This window comes from Odocoileus virginianus, chromosome 16 (genome assembly GCF_023699985.2).
Source record: "Odocoileus virginianus isolate 20LAN1187 ecotype Illinois chromosome 16, Ovbor_1.2, whole genome shotgun sequence".
Taxonomy (NCBI): domain Eukaryota; kingdom Metazoa; phylum Chordata; class Mammalia; order Artiodactyla; family Cervidae; genus Odocoileus; species Odocoileus virginianus.
This window is the reverse complement of record NC_069689.1, coordinates 19,487,575-19,509,593: the sequence shown is the minus strand read 5'-3', so window position 1 is coordinate 19,509,593 and position 22,019 is coordinate 19,487,575. Positions and strand designations below refer to the sequence as shown.

At 38.7% G+C, this 22,019-nt stretch overlaps 1 protein-coding gene and 1 long non-coding RNA gene across 6 annotated transcripts in view; one reads left to right on the top strand and one right to left on the bottom strand.

Annotated features, from left to right (window-relative positions):
* LOC139038709 (uncharacterized) overlaps positions 1-22,019 on the top strand; it is a 448,893-nt gene that overhangs the window by 347,891 nt on the left and 78,983 nt on the right. The gene's annotated exons all lie outside the window — the stretch shown is intronic.
* ATXN3 (ataxin 3) overlaps positions 7,331-22,019 on the bottom strand; it is a 44,734-nt gene continuing 30,045 nt past the window's right edge. For all 5 annotated transcript variants that reach the window (XM_070477936.1, XM_070477939.1, XM_070477937.1 and 2 more), the window contains one exon: positions 7,331-11,556. In XM_070477936.1, coding sequence (XP_070334037.1) covers positions 11,462-11,556 — 95 coding nt within the window. In that variant the 3' untranslated portion in view covers positions 7,331-11,461. The remainder of the gene's footprint in view (positions 11,557-22,019) is intronic.

Below are 22,019 nucleotides of genomic sequence, written 5' to 3'. Positions count from 1 at the left end.
CTAAATATTATCCTTATATTGCCATTTTCTCATTATTTTCTCATAATTTTTGACATTATCTACCTACTCTCAGTTACAGAAAATAAAAGATTAGAATTCTTGTATTACCACCTGTGTCTATTTCCCTTCCTTCTGAGCTCCCAGTAAAATGATGTCATAATTATTGGTAAAATTAAAATTTTAATTTACCAGTTAAAAATTCAAATTGCAGTTTACCTTATATGCCTACGTAAGTGTTGTTCATTGGCTGAGCCACATGGTGTACTAAGATTACATTTCCTTTATTTTCAACCTGTTCTTCCTGAAATTAACAAATTCCATCTTTTAGATCTGCATAATTTTCTGTTACCGCATGTGTGCTAAGTCGCTTCAGTCATGTCCAATTCTTTGCGACCCCATGGACTGCAGCCCACCGGGCTCCTCTGTCCATGGGCTTCTCCAGGCAAGAACATTGGGGAGTGGGTAGCCATGCCCTCCTTTAGGGGCTCTTCCCCACCCAGGGATGAAACCCATATCTCTTATGTCTCCTGCATTAGCAGGCAGGTTCTTTACCACTAGCACCACCTGGGAAGCCCTTTTCTGTTCATTACAGAATCACCAATCCTTCTAAAAGTTAGCAACAGAATTGTAAAACATGCTCCTAATTCTGTTTTCAAGAAGGCATCAAGAATTCTATTATTTGCTTAGACTCATTGCTTCTACCCAAAGTCCTCTGTTTCCCTGCTTCACTCTCCTCTGACCTGTTCTCAGGACCTTGTTTTTCCTTCTGGAAGCTGTAGGCTCTTATTGTCTATGATGCTCTGAAGTTAATAAGGATGTGCCCTGGGTGGGTTTGTTTGTCATTTCACTCAGTGTGCTGGGCACTTAGCAAACCCTTCTTAAAACCATGTCTTTCAGTTCTGCAAATTATTTAAAATTTTTTTAATTGATGAATGTCCCCTCTCTAGGGAAACAGCTGTTTTTCAGGTATTTTTAACCAATCCTCCTGATTTCAGGCCACATCTCACCCCTACCTTCCAAGACAGTTGTTGCTGCCTGTCCTGTGTGCTGTTGGACATCCTTCTGTTTAATACTTACTATGAAGCTCCCTCAGTTCTGCTCATTCCAGTATCAACTTTTCATATTCAAAAAAAATAAAAAGTTCACATCTCCTATCACTTCAAATGGTGAAAGAAAGTGAAAGTGTTAGTCCTTCAGTCCTGTCTGACTCTTTGCGACTCCATGGACTGGGTCCCCCCAGGTCCCCCTGTCCATGGGATTCTCCAGGCAAGAATACTGGAGTGGGTAGCCATTCCCTTCTCCAGGGGACCTTCCTGACCCAGGGAGCAAACCCATGTCTCCTGCATCACAGGCGGACTCTTTACTGTCTGAGCCACCTGGGGAGCCCCCACCTCAAGTGACAGTGACGGTGAATTGTTCCCCAAAGTCTGTTCTCCCCTTTATGCACACTGCATGAATCCTCACTTTTTACCTGGACCTGTGGCACAACAGAAGATGCCAGTGTTGTTCCTGATCCCATCATCCCTTTACCAGTTTTGTGCACGACCTGTTCTTGGGGTACTTTTACTCCCAAAAGTCAGCACTCTTTGGCAGAGGGCTGCCTTTGAACTGCCAGAGACCACGTTGCTTCTGCCCAAGAGTGCTGAAACACAACCTTGTTCAGGAGCATGTTAAAATGGCACAACCCCCATGCCCACTGTGGAGCATCTCTAAGACGGCGCTACACTGCCTCTGGACCTGTCTGCAGGACTGAGGTTCTGATACTCTTACATGCTTGCCTGGCCTCCTTTTCTTATCCCACTTTCCCACTCCCCTACACCTGTTCCATTCCTTCCTGAGAAATTTTTTTTTTTTTTTCCTGAGAGCACTTTTTGAAAAATAGTTTTCCCTTATCTCAAGGTCTGTCTCAGGGGTGCCCAAGCTAAGACTCATGGCTACCCAGAATGAAAATCACCTTGTTGCTAGGAGTGGTCTTGTGATTCACTTCTGGCCCATGTCGAAGAAGTGGAAGTGGTGTGTGCAACTTCAAGGAGGTAACCTTAAAGACAGGGCACGTGGCCCTTTTCCGCATTCCTTTTGCATCTTGATTGCTGAGATGCAGAAGTAATCATGGGCACCACAGCAAGTGTCTTGGATCCATGAGTTGGCATTAGCAAAGGAGGCCATGTATGTAACGTGAGAATACAGAAAACAGATTCCTGACACGGTGTGACCCTATCACCCCTGGTTTGGCAATCTCTGCATTTCCTGAAGACTTGTAGCATGTAATGTCATTATTATATTTGGTTTCTCTATGATGGGCAAATCTAATTCAATGAATTCATCTCTTCTGCTGGTCTCTCTGTACCTGAGGGTTTTGTTTTGTTTTTTTCTTTAATTTAGGTGGGATTTTGGAAGGAAGTAAATACAGTAATCAATGCCATGTAATTTTTTTTCATTTTTTGGCTGCACTGGATCTTCATTGCTTTGCAAGGGCTTTCTCTAGTTGTGGGAGTGGCGGCTGCTCTTCACTGTGGCGCTTGGGCTTCTCATTGCTCTGGCTTCTTTTGCTGCTGAGGACAGGCTCGAGGTGGGCGGGCTTTGGTAGGTGCAGCCTGTGGGCTCAGTAGTTGTGTATGGACTTTGTTGCTCTGCTGCGTGGGCAATCTTCCCAGGCCAGGGATTGAGCCTCTGTCCCCTGCATCGGCAGGCAGATACTTACCCACTGCACCACCAGGGAAGTCCATCCTATGTATTTTTTGTTTGTGATGAAATATACATAAAATTTACCATCTTAAAGTATACAATTTGGTTGCATTAAGTTCATGCACATTGTTAGGCAGACATCACCATCTATCTCCAGGACTTTTTTCATCCTCCTAAATTGAAACTCTAAACCCATTAAACAGTAAGTCCTTATTCCTTATTGCTCCACCCAGCCCCTGGCAACCACCATCCTATTTCCTGTCTCAATGGATTTGATCAATCTAAGTACTTCATATATGTGGAATCACACAGAAATCCTCTGTACTTAAGTGGAAGCCCCGGAAGATGTTTGAGATGATTGGTCAAAAAAAAAAAAAAGCCAAATCTGCCTTGGCCCTGAGAAGGTGTCCGTGTTGGAGACAGAGCTCTCCCTGTGCAGAATAGAAATACAGCTTTTGGAGAAACTGTATCTTATTTTGAGAGGGCAGGAATGCAACAGAGACAGTGACAACATGGGATCAGATCCCTCTGATCTATTTTCTGAGAGACTCAGCAGGACTCTGGTCACCAGCAGAGCTGTCCAGAGCCTGTGTGACAGTATTTGCTGAGAGCTGAAAAAAGGGCCATTCCACTTACCTTAGCTTGGAACCTGTGACTCATCTGATGTTCCAAGAATTAGACATTGTTACGCTTGGTACTTCTGCATCTTGTTTTCTAATATGCTATTGCTGGTATACAAGCAAGCTACTGGTTTTTGTTGACTTATTGACATCCTTCATCATTTCCAATAGCTTTTCAGTTAATTTCCTTGTGTTCTCTAGGCATACAGTCGTATCAGCAAATAATTAGGCATCATCCTTTCCAATATTTACACATCATCATTCCCTACAACATGTTGACAGAAATTAATGAAGGCTCACTTAAAAGTAATTGGAGTGACAGAACTAAGCAGCTTTGGGTAGACTTGCTCCAAATCAGAGTGGCCAAAGGCCAGGTGAACAGGTATGATGTTATGGCACATGTTATACGTGATATGATGGTGTCCTGGACTAGAAGTAAGTGGCTGAGAAAGACAAAAAGGAATGACTCAGATATGAATAACTACAATTGACAATGTGGATTCACAAACAAAATACAGTGCTAAGTTTTCTAAACTGAAATGTAGTTTCTGATATTGATGAAAAATATTGCATAAATGTAAGATGTGAAGAAAAACAAAATGCACAAGTGGTAAATGGGAGCCTTGCCAGAAATTCTGATCTGAGATAGTATACTTATAGTATTAAAAATTCAGTTTTTTGGGTTGATGAAAGGTTGTTGCTGAACGCTTAGACGCGGGATTCTTGGCCTCCGGAGGAGACGAATTCAATCCGGGGCCAGAGACGAGGCTGGATCGCTCAGAGCTTTTGTGTAATAAAGTTTTATTAAAGTATAAAGGAGATAGAGAAAGCTTCTGACATAGGCATCAGAAGGGGGCAAAAGAGTACCCCCTTTTGCTAGTGTTAGCAATGGAGTTATATACTCTCCAATGAATCCAAAGAATGTCTGGAGGTTGCAAAGACCTCACCAGACCCACTCCCATATTTACATTTTAAGATAACAGAGTTGGCTAGAAGGTTTAATCCAAAGATTGTCCTCAGGCAGGATACATCCTTGTAAAGACTAGACCTACTCCCATAATTTATGTTTTAAGATAACAGAATTAGCCAGAGACTGTCCTCAGGCAGGATACATTATTGTTATATAATCCTAAGGAATGTAGAGGAAAAAAAGTAAAAAAGTTTGTCCTTTCTTCCTCCTTGAATATTCCATACCTCTCTCTCCTTGGGGACCTCTAGACTTCTTATCAATCTGCCTAGGAACTGACTCTCTCATTGCTTAAGGTGGACACTTGGAAGGAAAGCTATGACAAACCTAGACAGTGTATTAAAAAGCAGAGACACCACTTTGCCTACAAAGTTTCATATAATAAAAAATATGGTTTTTCCAGTAGTCATGTACAGATGTGAGAGTTGGATAAAGAAGGCTGAGTGCCAAAGAATGGATGCTTTCAAATTGTGCTAGAGAAGCCTCTTCAGAGTCCCTTGGACTGCAAGGAGATCCAACCAGTCAATCCTCATTTGACGGACTGATGCTGAAACTCCAATACTTTGGCCACCCAACATGAAAAGCTGACTCATTGGAAAAGACTCTGATGCTGGGGAAGATTGAAAGCAAAAGAAAGGGGCAGCAGAGGATGAGATGGTTAGATAGCATCACTGACTCAATGGACATGAATTTGAAGAAACCCCAGGAGATAGTGAAGGAGAGAGGAGCCTGGCGTTTTGCAGTCCATGGGGTCCCAAAGAGTTGGACACAACTTAGCAAATGAACAGCAATAACAACAAGGTGGACACTGGCATGGAATGTTCTTTAGTCAAAGATGTAGTTAATGGTCTTTAAAAAAAATTTTTTTTTAAAGAGGCTTGAAATATTTTAGAGAAGTGTAGAAAGCGGAGCCAGACTGCTTGGTGTAATAAAATGTAAATACAATCCAAAATTACTTTGTAAAGCTGTACATAAGATTTTTGTTACGTACAAAAGCTAGAGTACGGTCCTGTTCTCCCTGGGTCAGAGTGTCCCCCCTCCCACCAAAAATAAAGCCTTTGTCTCATGAACTATAAGAGAAAAACAATTCTGTTTCATTCGTTTACTCACTCAAGAAGACCTGAGTGCATTCCTGGCAGGATTCTGGGTTCTTGGAACAGAGCCATGAATCAGACACTCTGCTCCGCTGCGGCTTGCATTCTGATTGGCCCTGAGGCAGAGGAAGCATTTAAATTACTGACCACGACTTCATAACACGCTAAGGGCTATGCTTGCTCTGTGAGATACGAAGACAAAACAGGATGATATGATAATGTGCGACCGGGAGGGAGGGCTGGCTTTTGTACATAACAAAAATCTTACGTACAACTTTACAAAGATAAGTTTGGATTGTATTTACATTTTACTACACCAAACAATCTGGCTACACTTTCTAGACTTCTCTTAACATGCTACACACTCCAGCTTTTGTTCACTACCTGCCTGTCTCTCCAGCCTTCTGTGTTCCTTAGAGACAAGCAGCCACCTCCACCTCAGTCACTGTGCTTGCGGTTTCCTCAGGCAGGTATAGAGGCACCACACCTTTGCATGGCTGCCTCCTGGTTTTCCTGGTGTCTGAAAGGCACCTCTACAGAGGCCTTCCTTGAACCCAGTCTGAAAAGGCCCTCCATCCCAGTCACACGCTATCACATCATCGTGTTTTGTCTTCGTATCTCACAGAGCAAGCATAGCCCTTAGCGTGTTATGAAGTCGTGGTCAGTAATTTAAATGCTTCCTCTGCCTCAGGGCCAATCAGAATGCAAGCAGCAGCGGAGCAGAGTGTCTGATTCATGGCTCTGTTCCAAGAACCCAGAATCATGCCAGGAATGCACACAGGTCTTCTTGAGTGAGTGAATGAATGATACAGAATTGTTTTTCTCTTATAGTTCATGAGACAAAAGGTTTTTTTTTTGGGGGGGGGGGCGGCGGTTTCTGATCTAGGGAGAAAGGGAACAATCTTGAGAGAACAAGGTCCAGTGAAGAGTGGTGGTCAATTGAAAGAGAAAGCACCCTCATAGCAGAGGGTGGCCAATGACCTTGAGGGACAAGGATGTCAAAAGGGCAAAGGTGAAAGAGCAAGGGGAGTGTTAGGATGCCTGGGGGTGAGAAAGAATTTGGTTTCTTTGAAGACCTAAAATGAGGCCTGCTAGCTCCACTGTGCCTTAAGGGGAACTGTCAAGAGTGTAGGCTGAAAAGGTCAGCTGGGCTCAAATTACCTATAAAATGATGAGCATTGAGCTTGGCAGGCACATAATGGTTAAAAGGATCCCAAGATATGCAAATCTTCAGAATAAGGACAACCCCAAATATCCCTAACCTTCCAAAAGCTTTTAGCTGACATAAAATGGGTCTTCAAATCAACTAGTAAGTTTCATAGGGCCCATAGGTGATGTTGATGAGATCAGAGTCATTTGGCTAACGAGTTACACTGAAAAGATGGTCGCACGCCATCAAGTGGAAATTTTTGTTTCAAGATTTGTGCCCAACCCTAATTAAAGTTAAAATGGATAGCCGTCATTATAAAACCTGAGGATCCTTGACCCTGAACCAGGTGGATGCCAATTGTTAAGAGTCTGGTGTCCGGAGTTCAGTGAGGAAAAACAGCACTCTTCAAAACTGTTACTAGTGTGCGTTGTTTGGCTCTCAGGGTGGGGAAAAAAAAAAAAATCAAGCTAACATTTAAAAATCAGATTTCAAATAAAAATATGGAATTCTTAGCCTCTCAGAAAAGATTAGAAGATCCAGTAACAATGGTCCCTCTGGCAGCAGTTAGCTGGAATGGAGTTATCAGTGGGCTCCCCTAGCCAGCTTCATTTATCACCACGCCCATAAAACAGAGCTTCTCACATTCACTCTGTGTGGCAATCTCCTGGGGATCTTGTTAAAAATGCAGGTTCTGTTTCTGTAGGTGGGAGTGTGGCCTGAAACTTAGCATTTCTGAAAAGCGCTCAGTGGTGTAAATGCTCCAGCCACACTTTGAAGGCAAAGCTATGAACTTAACAATAAATACAAACAGAAGTAAAAAAAAGCAAACAATATCTTTATTTAATAATCTTTGATATTTAAAATACAACTCATCAAACATCCACATTAACAAGAGTATCCTCAGTGTTCAACAGTCCTTTGGAAGCCCGGCTTTTCTAAGGACCAGACAGGAAGGACTGTGTGTGTATTCACGGCAAAACGACTCAGAGAGAAGAGCACGCACGACGGCTGCAAAGCTGGGTCCTGAGCAAACGGCACTGCCACAGTGCACCTGTGTCGTGGCCAGAAGGATGTTTTTAATTCTTTACTGGAATTTCAAAGGTTACTTACACAGAACAGTAATTTTTAAAAATGCATTCCTACTCATCCAGTGTTGTAGAAATTAGATAATCACATTCAAATGTATGTTTTCCTCTTTAAAAAATTCCTGAAAATATTCACTTTTGAACTAAGCAAGAGACAAGTGAAGTGCTTCCTAAACGAATCAGGAATTTCCAAATATGTTTCACAAATGCTTTCTACTCCCTGTCTTATGAATTCATAGTCTTAAAACATTTATTGACACACTATGATAATTAAACATGCCAATTGCAATAATTTAGATGTGGTTAGTAGCATTAATTTTTTAAAATGCCAGACCATTTTGCAAAAAAAATTAAAAGAGCAGACGTTTTCTTGAACAAAAATCAAAATTCAAGAATTAAACAACCATGTCAATAATATTTTCATTCATGAAAGCAAAATGAAACAAAAATATTTTGTGTATTTAAAAAACAATACAAGTTCATTCATTTCTTTAAAAAAAAGATGCTGGTTACAAAGGGACCAGAAATGAAGCAGTTTTTATTTTGAAAATATGAAAAATTACTTACACTGCTGAAATAATTAATCCAGTCTGATTTTTCTTAATTAAGATCACATCTGTAATATCTCCATACTTGTCAGGGCCCAGCTGCAACAATTAATTTTGAAAGTAGTGGCCATAGGTGGCTCCAATTGCAGATAAAGTTTCTAATAGGAAGTCATCAATATTAATGATTGAATCCTCTTAAGAATTTAAAACATTAAGATTTATTTTTCAATCTAGGCAATTTCAACTATTATCATTACATTTTTGCTTGTGCACTGAGAATCAATCTTTTTTGCATTTGCACACCTCCAAATGGGCCAATTTTAAGACATTTAGTAAATCTTGGCACTAGTGTGATACTATTTAAAAACAGTATCAAACATGCAGACATTGAAAATGTCTTAGGCTCTTAATGGCATAAAATTTACTTTATTTGACTTAACATTAAATGAAACAATGTAGAGTATGGGTAGTTTTGCTCCTCAACTAATTTGGAGTTTTTCTTCATTAACTATGGCATGAATAAAGCCTTAATTAAGAAAAATTAAGTTTTAAAGAAAGAAAGCATCTTAAATATTCTGTGAATTGCAAATTATTTGGCCAAGATCTTAGAGGTGAAACAGTTTACCTGCAGCAACCTTTTCAAACTACTTGCATTACTGAAATATTCCTATGTTAATTACTGTAAAAATGTTTAATGATGGTTTAGATTAGATGTTAACTACTCTGAATTTTTGAAACATATATAACTACTTATTAAATCCATGACATCTATCAGTGTGAAAGTGTTATTTCCAAAGCTTGTTTAAACTTCACTTATAACACTAGCTTTGCCATGGTACGTATTTTATCCCAGTAATACAAATTATACATTAGAAAAATGATACCAATAGTTTAAATATTAAACATTAAGGTGTTCCCAATTGGTAAAACAGAATGGAAATCTTTCTATAAATAAAGTTCTTAGCAGGACAGTTGTGGTGAATTTCATTGTTTCTGACTTGCAGGTGGTTTAAAGTAAACCGTACTACTTAATGTGTAAACTATAGCTTTGTGTAACTTAAAAATTTTCTTACTGTGGTTATGAGCATTGGCATCTTAACATACTGGCCAATCAATTAAGAAATGGAATCTAAATGTTCAATAATATTTATGCCAATCCACACAAGATGGCAGTTTACTAGTGATTCTAATCTGTCTGCCAAATGTAACATTTCACAACTAAATAAACACATTCAAATATATCCAGTGTGTGCTCAGCCCTGCTTTAAAAAAAACCCTAACAAAAGAAGGTCAACATTCTGTATTCCTTTAAGTGCTTTAGCAAGGGTGTGTAATATAAGAACTTTATAAATTCTCAAGGTTAAAACTTTTCAATGTATATTCGCTTTCTCATTTTTGTATCAGGTAGTTCATCAATTCAAATGTAAGAAAAGTTTAACGTATTTTTTTTTTCAATGAGAAAAGATACAGGTCAAATATCCATGGAAAATATGACTAGCATACTTGGGTTAACTACAGAAATGTCCAGTCTTAAAATATTTTGGTTTGTAAATCTTAGGGAGTAGTACCAAACTCCAACATCCCTTGCATTTTTAAAAGTTTATAGTTCTTCTGAAACATTTTCAACTGAAAAAAGAAAACTTTAGATTTTAAAATAAAACTGTCTAATTTTATATAAGGGGAACTTCATAAAACTTGGCACAAAATAATGACTTAAAAAAAGTCTGTCTCTATCCAAGTAAAAGCTATTTCATAATCATAAATAAAAGGTATTTTCTCATCTCTTTTCAGTTAGCAATAAATCCTACATCAAAAAATTCCCTGATAAAATGCGTGTAGCCATACACAGGGTATGGCAATATATCATACTTTAATTTTCTAAGTTGTCAGCTGAAATTTCTTCTTAAATTTTAGCTAATGAACAATTCAACATTCAAAAGGGCTTCAGAGGAGGATGGAATGAGGGAAGGGGAGAATCTAAAAGGCCCATTTCAGAGAGACATGGTTAACTTTCACCAAAATCATCCCACTGCAATGACCCAGCAAGAAACTCTGCATCCTAATTAAAGAATGTTTATCAAAACTAAAGACTTTCTTATTTACAAATCTATTAAGAACTGTGACTTCTGTAATTCGAAGCTATTTAAACATGATGCAAGTGTCAAGTCACAGTACAAATTTCAATGCAGCTTTGTTGGTAAATTATTTTCATGTTCTAGATGGTTATCTCTGGCAAGCTATACCTACTAAAAGATGTACAGCAGAAGCAGACATCCACATTTCATAACTCAACTGTAAACAGGACAGCTCCAGTCACAAGAGGAAACATAAAATGAAACTGCTACTAAAATTGAAGGCCAAATTTCATCTATCATACATTCATGGTGGGCACTGTATGGTGTTTTGTAACAGAAGGAAACTTGCGCGCTGTGCGCCTCCTATTTTTCTCAGTTTCAAAAGAAAAGGAAATAACAGGGTGCAGGAAAGAGGGTCACAACACACCGTAAAGTTCTGACATAACTGAGGAGAGAGCCGCAAAGCGTCTGGGGATGCATGTGCTCACACATGACGGAATTCTTTTTTACTCTCAAACACTTGTGTAGAGCTGATTTCAGAGTACAGGAATGCACTGGAGTCGTGAAATAATGATCCCTTCTCAGAGGGCTTAAAAACCTCAAGAAACATTACCGTCTTTCAACAGAGTTGTAGAAAATAATGAAAAATCACAGAGAAACTGTGATCAGAGGAAATAAGATGAGAAACCACCCAAGTGCACCATACATAGTCAGAAGGAAAACAGCTTATCCTGGGTCCGCCACTATTATCAACACAGAGAAGACACTGTCCTACAAGGTTAATTTGGTTAAAGAGAAATAAGAGCAACCATTAGCTGATAAAAGTGAGCCAGATTCCCTATGCAGAAGCGGGGAAAAGAAGACAAAGTGTGTGGGGAAAGTTCTGTGGCCAGAGCTAGTTATAATTAGTTGGTCTGCAAAAAGATCCAAGAAAAATGCCCTAATTTTAAATGTGTTAGATATTGCACACTCAAAAAAGAAAAAAGAACATTTAGAAAACTATTTTAAATTTCTTTAATTGCTGAATGCCTCTTTGGCTAGTGTTTGGAGGATCATTTTTGAGTCCTACAACTGATGTATTTTTCCACCCTCTCATCGTTTTGTTTGCAAACCACCTAAGTCTTTTTTCCTCTGTTGAAAATTGTTCTCTTTGACACATTACCAAAATGGACCCTATGCTGTAATCACACAGGACAATATTGGAAAGACTGAATATCTAAATGATTTGTGAAAGGTATTACTTTTTTCCTTCTGTTTTGAGATTACTTCTAACAGTTTCTAAAGACATGGTCACAGCTGCCTGAAGCATGTCTTCTTCACTCATAGAATCACCTGTTGGGGATAAAACACATATTTCTTAGAAAGTTCTGGAAAATTTCCAAAGTCATCAAAAGGTAAGCTCTCAGAAACTGTTTACTTGATTACTATAGTTTCCTTTGTTGATTCTGAAAGCTTATAGACGGTAAAATCCACTCTTTGACAGTTCCTCAAGTTTTGACAAATACCAAGTGGTATAACCATCACCACCACTCAGATACAGACAGAACCATTCCATGCACCAAAAATATTCCCTTAAGTTGTCTTTGTAGTCAGTTCCCAATCCCTAGGTCTAGGCAACCACCGACATGTTTTCTGCCCTACAGTTCTGCCTTTTCCTGCATGTCAACACAAATGAAATCATGAATTGTGTACACAACCTTTGAATATGGCATCTTAAACAAAAGCATTATGCTAAGGGAAAGAAAATTTAACTGTGTCTGTCAATGATACATGTTACTGAAAAGTTCGTTTTGAGAAATAATTATTTATGCACAGGAAGGTGCAAAGATAGTTGAAAGAGGTCCTGTGTACATTGGCTAAATGCCACCTAATAATTAAGTCTTACATAACTACAGCTCAAACCTAAATCTGAATACTGACACTGGTATTTACAATGTTGTGCATAGTTCTATGGTCTTTTGTTGTATGTGAAGATCTGTATAACCACCACCACCACCACAATCCAGACTGAGAACTGTTGTGGTACCACCAAAATCTCCCTCCTGCCATCCCTTTTTATCCGCACACACTTCTCTTCCCTGCCCCCACTACATCCCTTAACTGCAGGCAACTGCTAATTTGTTTTCCAACTCTGTCAGTTTGTCATTTTTAGAATGCTACACACTTAGAATCCTACAGTATGAGATTTTGAGATTTATTTTTTTGTACTCAGCATAATGCCCTTGAGATGCATCTAAGCTGCTGCATGTATCCACAACTGGTTTCTTTTTCTTAAAAACTTAAAAAATTTTTTTTTTAATTCTTTTGGCCCCACCACATGCCATGAAGGATCTCAGTTCCCTGACCAATGATCTAACCTGTGCCCTCAGGAGTGGAAGCACAGAAGTCTTAACCACTGAACCAGCAGGGAAGTTCCTGGTTTCTTTCTAATACTGAGACGTATCCATGGGGTGGATGTACCGCAGTTGGTTTAACCATTCACCTACTGTAGGTCACTTGGTTTTTTCCAGTTTTTATCACGACAAAGATGCTATGAACATTGAAGTACAGGTTTTTGCATGGATAGAAGTTTTAATTTCTCTAGGATTAAATGGGAATATAACTGATGGCTGTATTGTCACTGGATGTTCAGGTTTTACAGAAATTAAATTACCAAATAAATTACCAAATTATTTTCCAGAGTGGCTGCACCAGTTCAAATGAAAGTTAAAAATTTTACCTCCCTTTACTTTCCACTGATTATAATTGCCTTAAGTATTTCCTATATTTTACAGTAAAAACCAAATCTGTTATAATTCTTCCTGCAATCATCAAATATAATTTAAAAAACTGAGAAGGAGAGGCAAGTCTATTGTGTTTACACATATTTTTATTCCTCCTACTGTTCTTTTTAAGTATTTATTTATTTGGCTATGCTTTTAGTTGCAGCATGCAGGATCTTTTTTTTTTTTTTAGTGGCACAGGGGATATCTTTTACTTGCGGCATGAAAACTCTTAGTTGTGGCATGTGGGATCCAGTTCCCCATTGTTCTTCAGACATTCAGTTGTGTCTGATTCTGCCACCCCATGGTCTTCAGCACACCAGGCTTCCCTGTCCTTCACCATCTCCTGGAGTCCAGTCAAACTCATGCCCAGTGAGTCAGGGAGGCCATCCAACCATCTCATTCTCTGTCATCCTCTATTCTTTCTGCCTTCAATCTTTCTCAGCACCATGGTCTTCTCCAGTGAGTCAGCTCTTCGCTATTGGAGCTTCAGCATCGATCCTTCCAAAGCATATTCACGGTTGATTTTCCTTTAGGATTGACTGGTTTGATCTCCTTGTTGTGCAAGGGACTCTCAAGAGTCTTCTCCAACACCACAGTTTGAAGGCATCAATTCTTCGGTGCTCAGCCTTTTTTATTGTCCTGTTCTCACATCTGTACATGACTACTGGAAAAATCATAGCTTTGACTATATGGACCTTTGTAAGCAAAGTAATATCTTTACTTTTTAATACACTGTCTAGGGTTTTTTAAATTATTATTTTAGTTGGAGGATAATTACTTTACAATATTGTGGTGGTTTTTGCCATACATCGACATGAATCAGGGACGGGTGAACATGTGTTCCCTCATCCTGAACCCTCCTCTGAACTCCCTCCCCCTCCCATCCCTCTGGGTTGTCCTAGAGCACCAGTTTTGAGTGCCCTGCTTCATGCATCGAACTTGCATTGGTCATCTATTTTTACCTATGGTAATATACATGCTTCACTGCTGTTCTCTCAAAATCACCCCACTCTCACCTTCTCCCACATAGTCCAAAAGTCTGTTCTTTACATGTGTATCTTTCACTGGCTTGTATAAAGGACTGTCATTACTGTCTTTCTAAATTCCATAAATATGCATTAATATACTGTACTGGTGTTTCTCTTTCTGACTTACTTCACTCTGTATAATAGGCTCCAGTTTCATCCATCTCATTAGAACTGACTCAAATGCATTCTTTTTTTATAGCTGAGTAATATCCCATTGTGTATATGTACCTCAACTTTCTTATCCATTCGTCTGCCAATGGACATCTAGGTTGCTTCCATGTTCTAGCTATTGTAAACAGTGCTGCAATGAACACTGGGGTTTATGTGTCTCTTTCAATTCTGGTTTCCTCATTGTGTATGCCTAGCAGTGCAGCGGGATTGCTGGGTCATATGGCAGTTCTATTTCCAGTTTTTTAAGGAATATCCATACTGTTCTCCATAGTAGGTGTACCAGTTTGCATTCCCACCAACAGTGTAAAAGGGTTCCCTTTTCTCCACAACCTCCTCAGCATTTATTGTTTGTAGACTTTTTAATGGCAGCCATTCTGACTGGCATGAGATGGTACATTGTGGTTTTGATTTGCATTTCTCTGATAAGTGATGTTGAGCATCTTTTCATGTGTATTTTAGCCCTCTGTATGTCTTCTTTGGAGAAATGTCTGTTTAGTTCTTTGGTCCACTTTTTGATTGGGTTGTTTATTTTTCTGGTATTGAGCTTCATGAGCTGCTTGTATATTTTTGAGATTAATTCTTTGTCAGTTTTTTGTTTGCTATTATTTTGTCCCATTATGAAGGCCCCCTTTTCACCTTGCTTATAGTTTCCTTAGTTGTGGACAAGTTTTAAGTTTAATTAGGTCCCATTTTTTTATTTTTGTTTTTATGTCTATTCCTCTGGAAGGTGGGTCATAGATGATCTTGCTGTGATTTAAAGATCACAGAGTATTCTGTGTCAGATAGTGTTCTGCCTATGTTTCCCTATAAGAGTTTTATAGTTTCTGGTCTTACATTTAGATCTTTAATCCATTTAGAGTTTATTTTTGTGTATGGTGTTAGAAAGTTATTCTTTCACAGGTGGTTGACCAGTTTTCCCAGCACCACTTGTTAAAGAGACTGTCTTTTCTCCATTGTATATTTTTGCCTCCTTCATCAAAGATAAGGTGTCCATAGGTGACTGCATTTATCTCTTGGCTTTCTATTTTGTTCCGTTGGTCTATATTTCTGTCTTTGTGCCAGTACCATACTGTCTTGATGACTGTAGTTTTGTAGTATAGTCTGAAGTCAGGCAGGTTGATTCCTCCAGTTCCACTCTTCTTTCTCTGCTTTGGCTATTCGAGGTTTTTTTGTATTTCCATACAAATTGTGAAATTATTTGTTCTAGTTCTGTGAAAAATACCATTGGTAGCTTGACAGGAATTACACTGAATCTATAGCTTGCTTTGGGTAGTATGTTCATTTTCACTATACAGATTCTTTCAATCCATGAACATGGTATATTTCTCCATCTATTTGTGTTTTTTATTTCTTTCATCACTGTTTTATAGTTTTCTATATAAAGGTCTTTTGTTTCTTTAGTAGTAGTAGTAGTAGTAGTAGTAGTGAAGTCGCTCAGTCGTATCTGACTCTTTGTGACCCCATGAACTGTAGCCCACCAGGCTCCTCCACCCATGGGATTCTCCAGGCAAGAGTACTGGAGTGGGTTGCCATTTCCTTCTCCAGGGGGAATCTTCCCGACCCAGGGATCCAACCCAGGTCTCCCGCATTGTAGGCAGACACTAATTTATTCCTAGGTATTTTATTCTTTCCATTGTAATGGTGAATGGGATTGTTTCCTTAATTTCTTTGTTTTTTCATTGTTAGTGTATAGGAATGCAAGGGATTTCTGTTTGTTAATTTTATATCCTGCAACTTTACTATATTCATTGATTAGCTCTAGTAATTTTCTGTTGGTATTTTTAGGTATCTTTAGGGTTGATATCTTTAGGATTTTCTATATAGTGGATCATGTCATCTGCAAACAGCAAGAGTTTTACTTCTTCTTTTCCAATCTGGATTCCTTTTATTTCTTTTCCTTCTCTGAATGCTGTGGCTAGGACTTCCAAAATTATGTTGAATAGTAGTGGTGAGGGTGGGCACCCTTTTCTTATTCCTGATTTTCAGAGGAAATGCTTTCAGTTTTTTTACTATTGAAGATAATGTTTGCTGTGAGTTTGTCATATATGGCTTTTATCATGCTAAGTTATGTTCCTTCTATGTCTGCTTTCTGGAGTTTTTAGCATAAATGGGTATTGAATTTTGTCAAAGACTTTCTGTGCATCTATTGAGATAATCATATGGTTCTTATCTTTCAATTTGTTACTATGGTGTATCACATTGATTTGTGAATATTGAAGAATCCTTGCATCATTGGGATAAAGCCTATTTGATCATGATGTAGTCTTTTTAATATGTTGTTGGATTCTGTTTGCTAGAATTTTGTTGAGGATTTTTGCATCTGTTCATCAGTGATATACGCCTGTAGTTTTCTTTTTTGTGGCATTTTTGTTTGGTTTTGTTTAGGGTGATGGTGGCCTCATAGAATGACTTTGGGAGTGAATCTTCCTCTGCAATTTTCTGGAAGAGTTTGAGGAGGATAGCTGTTAGTTCTTCTCTAAATTTTTGGTAGAATTCAGCTGTGAATCCATCTGGTCCTTGGCTTTTGTTTGTTGGAAGAGTTTTGATTACAGTTTTCATTTCCGTGCTTGTGATGGGTCTGTTAAGATTTTCTATTTCTTCCTGGTTCAGTTTTGTAAGGTTATACTTTTCTAAAAATTTGTCCATTTCTTCCAAGTGTTCATTTTTTTGGCATAGTTGCTCATAGTTGTCTCATGATCTTTTGTATTCTTTGTTGTCTGTTGTGATTTCTCCATTTTCATTTCTAATTTTATTGATTTGACTCTTCTCCCCTTTTTTCTTATGAGTCTGGCTAAAGGTTTGCTTATTTATCTCTTCAAAGAACCAGCTTTTAGTTTTGCAAATCTTTGCTATAATCTCCTTCATTTCTTTTTCATTTGTCTGCTCTGATTTTGATAATTTCTTTCCTTCTATATCACCATCACCAATGCGACGGACATGAGTTTGGGTAGGCTCCAGAAGTTGGTGATGGACAGGGAAACCTGGCATGCTGCAGTCCATGGTGTTGCAGAGTGAGACACGACTGAGCCACTGAACTGAACTTCCTTTTAGTAACTTTGGGGTTCTCTGGTCTTCTTTTTCTAGTTTCTCTAGGTTTAAAGCTAGGTTGTTTACTTGATGTTTCTCTTGTTTCTTTAGGTAGGCTTGTATTGCTATGAACCTCCTGCTTAGCACAGCTTTTACTGAATCCCATAGGTTTTGGATTGTTGTGTTTTTATTTTCATTTGTTGCTGTGAATATTTTGATTTCCTGTTTGATTTCTTTCATGATTTGTTGGTTATTCAGAAGCGTGTTATTTAGCCTCCATGTTTGTGTTTTTTACAGCTTTTTTCCTGCAGTTGATGTCTAATCTTACTGCACTGTGATCAGAAAAGATGCTTGAAATGATTTCAATTTTTAAAAAATTTACCAAGGCTAGATTTATGACCCAGGATGTGATCTATTCTGGAAAATTTTCCTTGAGAAAAAGATGAAATCCATTGTTCTGGGGTGAAATGCCCTGCATCAATTAGGTCTAACTGGTCCATTATTAGCATTTATTTTTTTGTTATTATTTTTATTTATTTATTTATTTCATCGTTAGCATTTAAAACTTGTATTTCCTTGCCAATTTTCTGTTTGGTTGATCTAGCCATAGGTGTGAGTGGGGTATTAAAGTCCCCCACTATTATTGTGTTACTGTTAATTTCCTCTTTCATATTTGTTAGCATCTGCCTTACATATTGAGGTGCTCCTACGTTCAGTGCATTTATATTTGTAATTGTTATATCTTCTTCTTGGATTGATCCTTTGATCATTATATAGTGTCCTTATTTGTCTCTTATCATGGTCTTTATTTCAAATTCTATTTTATCTGATATGCATATTGCTACTCCTGCTTTCTTTTGGTCTCCATTTGCGTGAAATATCTTTTTCCAGGCCCACACTTTCAGTCTGTGTCCGTGCCTAGGTTTGAGGTGGGTCTCTTGTAGACAGCATATATAGGGGTCTTGTTTTTGTAATGCATCCATTTGGCCAGTCTTTATTTTTTGGTTGGAGCATTTAACCATTTACATTTAAGGTAATTATGGGTAAGTATAATCCCATTACCATTTAGTTTGTTGTTTTTGGTTTGTTTTTATAAATCTTTTCTGTGTTTCTCATCTAGAGAAGATCCTTTAGCATTTGTGGAAGAGCTGGTTTGGTGGTACTGAATTCTCTCAGCTTTTGCCTTTCCATAAAGCTTTTGATTTCTCCTTCATATCTGAATGAGATCCTTGTTGGGTAGAGTAATCTTGGTTATAGGTTCTTCTCTTTCATCATTTGAAGTATGTCCTCCCATTCCCTTCTGGCCTGAAGTTTCTATTGAAAGATCAGCTGTTATCCTTATGGGGATCCCCCTGTGTTATTTGTTGCTTTTCCTTTGCTGTTTTTAATATTTGCTTTTTGTGTTTGATCTTTGTTAGTTTGATTAATATGTGTCTTGGGGTGTTTTGCCTTGGGTTTATCCTGTTTGGGACTCTCTAGGTTTCTTGGCCTTGGGTGGCTATTTCCTCCCCCATTTAAGGGTAGTTTTTGACTATTATCTCCTCAAGTATTTTCTCATGCCTTTTCTTTTTGTCTTCTTCTGGGACACCTATTGTTCAAATGTTGGGGTGTTTAACATTGTCCAGAGGACTCTGAGGTTGTCCTCATTTCTTTTAATTCTGTTTTCCTTTCTGCTTCACTTATTTCTACCATTCTATGTTCCACCTCACTTATCCTCTCTTTTGCCTCAGTTATTCTACTGTTGGTTCCATCCAGAGTTCTTTTAATCTTAGTTACTGCATTGTTCATTATTGACTGACTCTTCTTTATTTCTTCCAGGTCCTTGTTAAACATTTCTTGCATCTTCTCAATCCTTGTCTCTAGTCTATTTATCTGTAAATCCATTCCCCCCCCAAGATTTTGGATCATCTTCACTATCATTATTCTGAATTCTTTATCAGGTAGATTCCCTATCTCCTCCTTTGTTTGGTTTGGTGGGATTTTTTATCATCTTCCCTCACCTGCTAAATATTTCTCTGCCTCTTCATTTTGTTTAGATTGCTGTGTTTGGGGTTCCCTTTCTGCAGGCTGGAAGTTTGTGGTTTTTCTTAATTGTGGAGTCTGCTCCCTATGGGTGGGGTTGGACCAGTGGCTTGTCAAGGTTTCCTGGTTGGGGGAACTGGTGTCTGGTGGGTGGAGCTAGATCTCTTCTCTCTGGAGACAGAGTTCATACATGACCACTGGAAAAACCATAGCTTTGACCAGAGGGACCTTTGTCAGCAAAATGATGTCTTTGCTTTTTAATACGCTGTCTAGGTTGGTCATAGCTTTTCTTTCAAGGAGCAAGCATCTTTTAATTTCATAGCTGCAGTCACCATCTGTGGTGATTTTGGACCCCAAGAAAAGAAAGTCTGTCACTGTTTCCATTGTTTCCCCATTTATTTGTCATGAGGTGATGGGACCAGGATGCGAATGATCTTAGTTTTTTAAACGTTGAGTTTTAAACCAACTTTTTCACTCTCCTCTTTCACGTTCATCAGGAGGTTCTTTAGTTCCTCTTCACTTTCTGCCATAATGGTGCTGTCACCTGCATATCTGAGATTATTAATATTTCTCCCTGCAATCCAGATTCCACCTTGTGGTTCATCCAGCCCAGGATTTCGCATGATGAGCTCTGCATATAAGTTAAATAAGCAGGGTGACAATACACAGCCTTGATGTATTCCTTTCCCAATTTTAAACCTGTCCATTGTTCCCTGTCCGGTTCTAACTGTTGCTTCTTGACCTGTATACAGGTTTCACAGGAGGCAGGTAAGGTGGTCTGGTATTCCTATCTCTTTAAGAATTTCCACAGTTTGTTGTCAACCAGGCTCAGAGTCTTAGCCACTGGACCACTAGGGAAGTCCCTCTAGCTGGTTGTAATGTTACTTTTTTGTCTTCAGTTTTCAGAAGTTACGATTATGACGTATCTTGGCATGGATTTCTCTGGATTTATTGTTTGAGACTTGCTCAGCTTCTAGAATCTGCAAACTGGTATCTTTTGCCAAATTGGGGGGATTTTCAGTGATTATTTCCATAAGTACTTTTTCAGCTTTACCTTCTTTCTCATCTCCTTCTGAAATTCCCATGACACAAATATAATAAATTTTCCCCACAGGTCTCAGGCTCTGTTAATTTTTTCCAGTCTAATTGTCTCTGTTGCTCAGAAATGGGTAATATATACTACTCTGTCTTCAAGTTCACTAATTCTTCCTCCCTCTGTCCTTTCATTCGTTGAATCTGTCTACTGAGCTTCAAAATTTCAGTTGTTATTTTTCAGTGCTAGAATTTTCATTTGATTCTTCTTTATATCTTCAGTTTCTCTCCTAAGGCTTTCTATTTTTTTCACTTGTTCAAGCACGTTCACTGTTCACTGTAGCATTTTTTATAATGGCTTTTAATTTAAAATTCTGTTGGATAATTCTAACATCAGTGTCATTTTGGTGATGGTATCTACTGATTGTCTTTTCTTATTCAACTTGAAATTTTCCAGGCTCTTGATATGACAAATGATTTTCAGGTGAACCCTGGATACTTTGGGTATTACATTTCAAGAATGTGAATCTTATTTCAATCTCCTCTTTCAGCAGGCTTCCTGTGACCTGAGCATCAGTGGAGGAAAAAGAGTGCTGCTGGATGTGGGAAGCGGGGGGTGTGACTACTACCACTGAACACTTATGAGAATTCTGGCTTCCAGCTAATACTCCTGACTGGGAGGGATAGCAATGCCTCATTTCTGCTTCTCATTGACACTGTGGGAATGGCCTCATTACTGCCTCGAATCAGTGACAGACTTGATTCTCCAATAGACCTCTTCTGATATCAACCAGGCAAGAAGCCAGAGGGATGCCTCTCTCTTTCTGGGTAGAAGTCCAGGCTCCCTGTGACCACTGACACCAGAGGTTTGTCTAGGTTTATCATAGTTTTTCTTTCAAGGAGCAAGTATCTTTTAATTTCATGGCTGCAGTCACCATCTGCAGTGATTTTGCAGCTCAAGAAAAGCAAATCTGTCACTGTTTGCACTTTTTCCCTATCTATTTGCCATGAGGTAATGGGACCAGATGCCATGATCTTAGTTTTTTGAATGCTGAGTTTTAAGCCAACTTTTTCACTCCCCTCTTTCACCCTCATCAAGAGGCTCTTTAGTTCCTCTTCTCTTTCTGACATTAGAGTGGCATCATCTGTATATCTGAGGTTGTTGATGTTTCTCTTGACTCCAGCTTGTGATTCATCTAGCCCAGTATTTTACATGATACTCTGCACATAAGTTAAATAAGCAGGGTGACAATAAACAGCCTTGATATACTCCTTTCCAATTTGGAACCAGTCCATTGTTCCTTGTCTGTTTCTACCTGTAGCTTCTTGACTCGCATATAGGTTTCTCAGGAGACAGGTAATGTGATCTGGTATCCCCATCTTTTTAATACTTTTCCACAATTTGCTGTGATCCACACAGTCAAAGACTTTAGCATAGTCAATCAAGCAGATGTTTTTCTGTAATTTCCTTGCTTTCTCTATGATCAATGACTCCACAGAGTAGGCTTTTCTTGGGGCAAAAAGAAAATCGAGGCTACTAACTATTCTGTCTTTCTCTGGTCCTGAGCTTCCCAGCCAGTTTGTCTTCTCTCTGCCTTTCAGATTCTGCTTATATTTGCTTTATGCAAAAGTCCAGGGTTGTTAGCTGTACTTAGCAGAATGTGTACGAAAAAGTACCAGCTCATTCCTTTTTATTGCTAATAGTAGTCCATTGTTTGGATGTAGCAGTTTATGTCTATTCACCATCTGA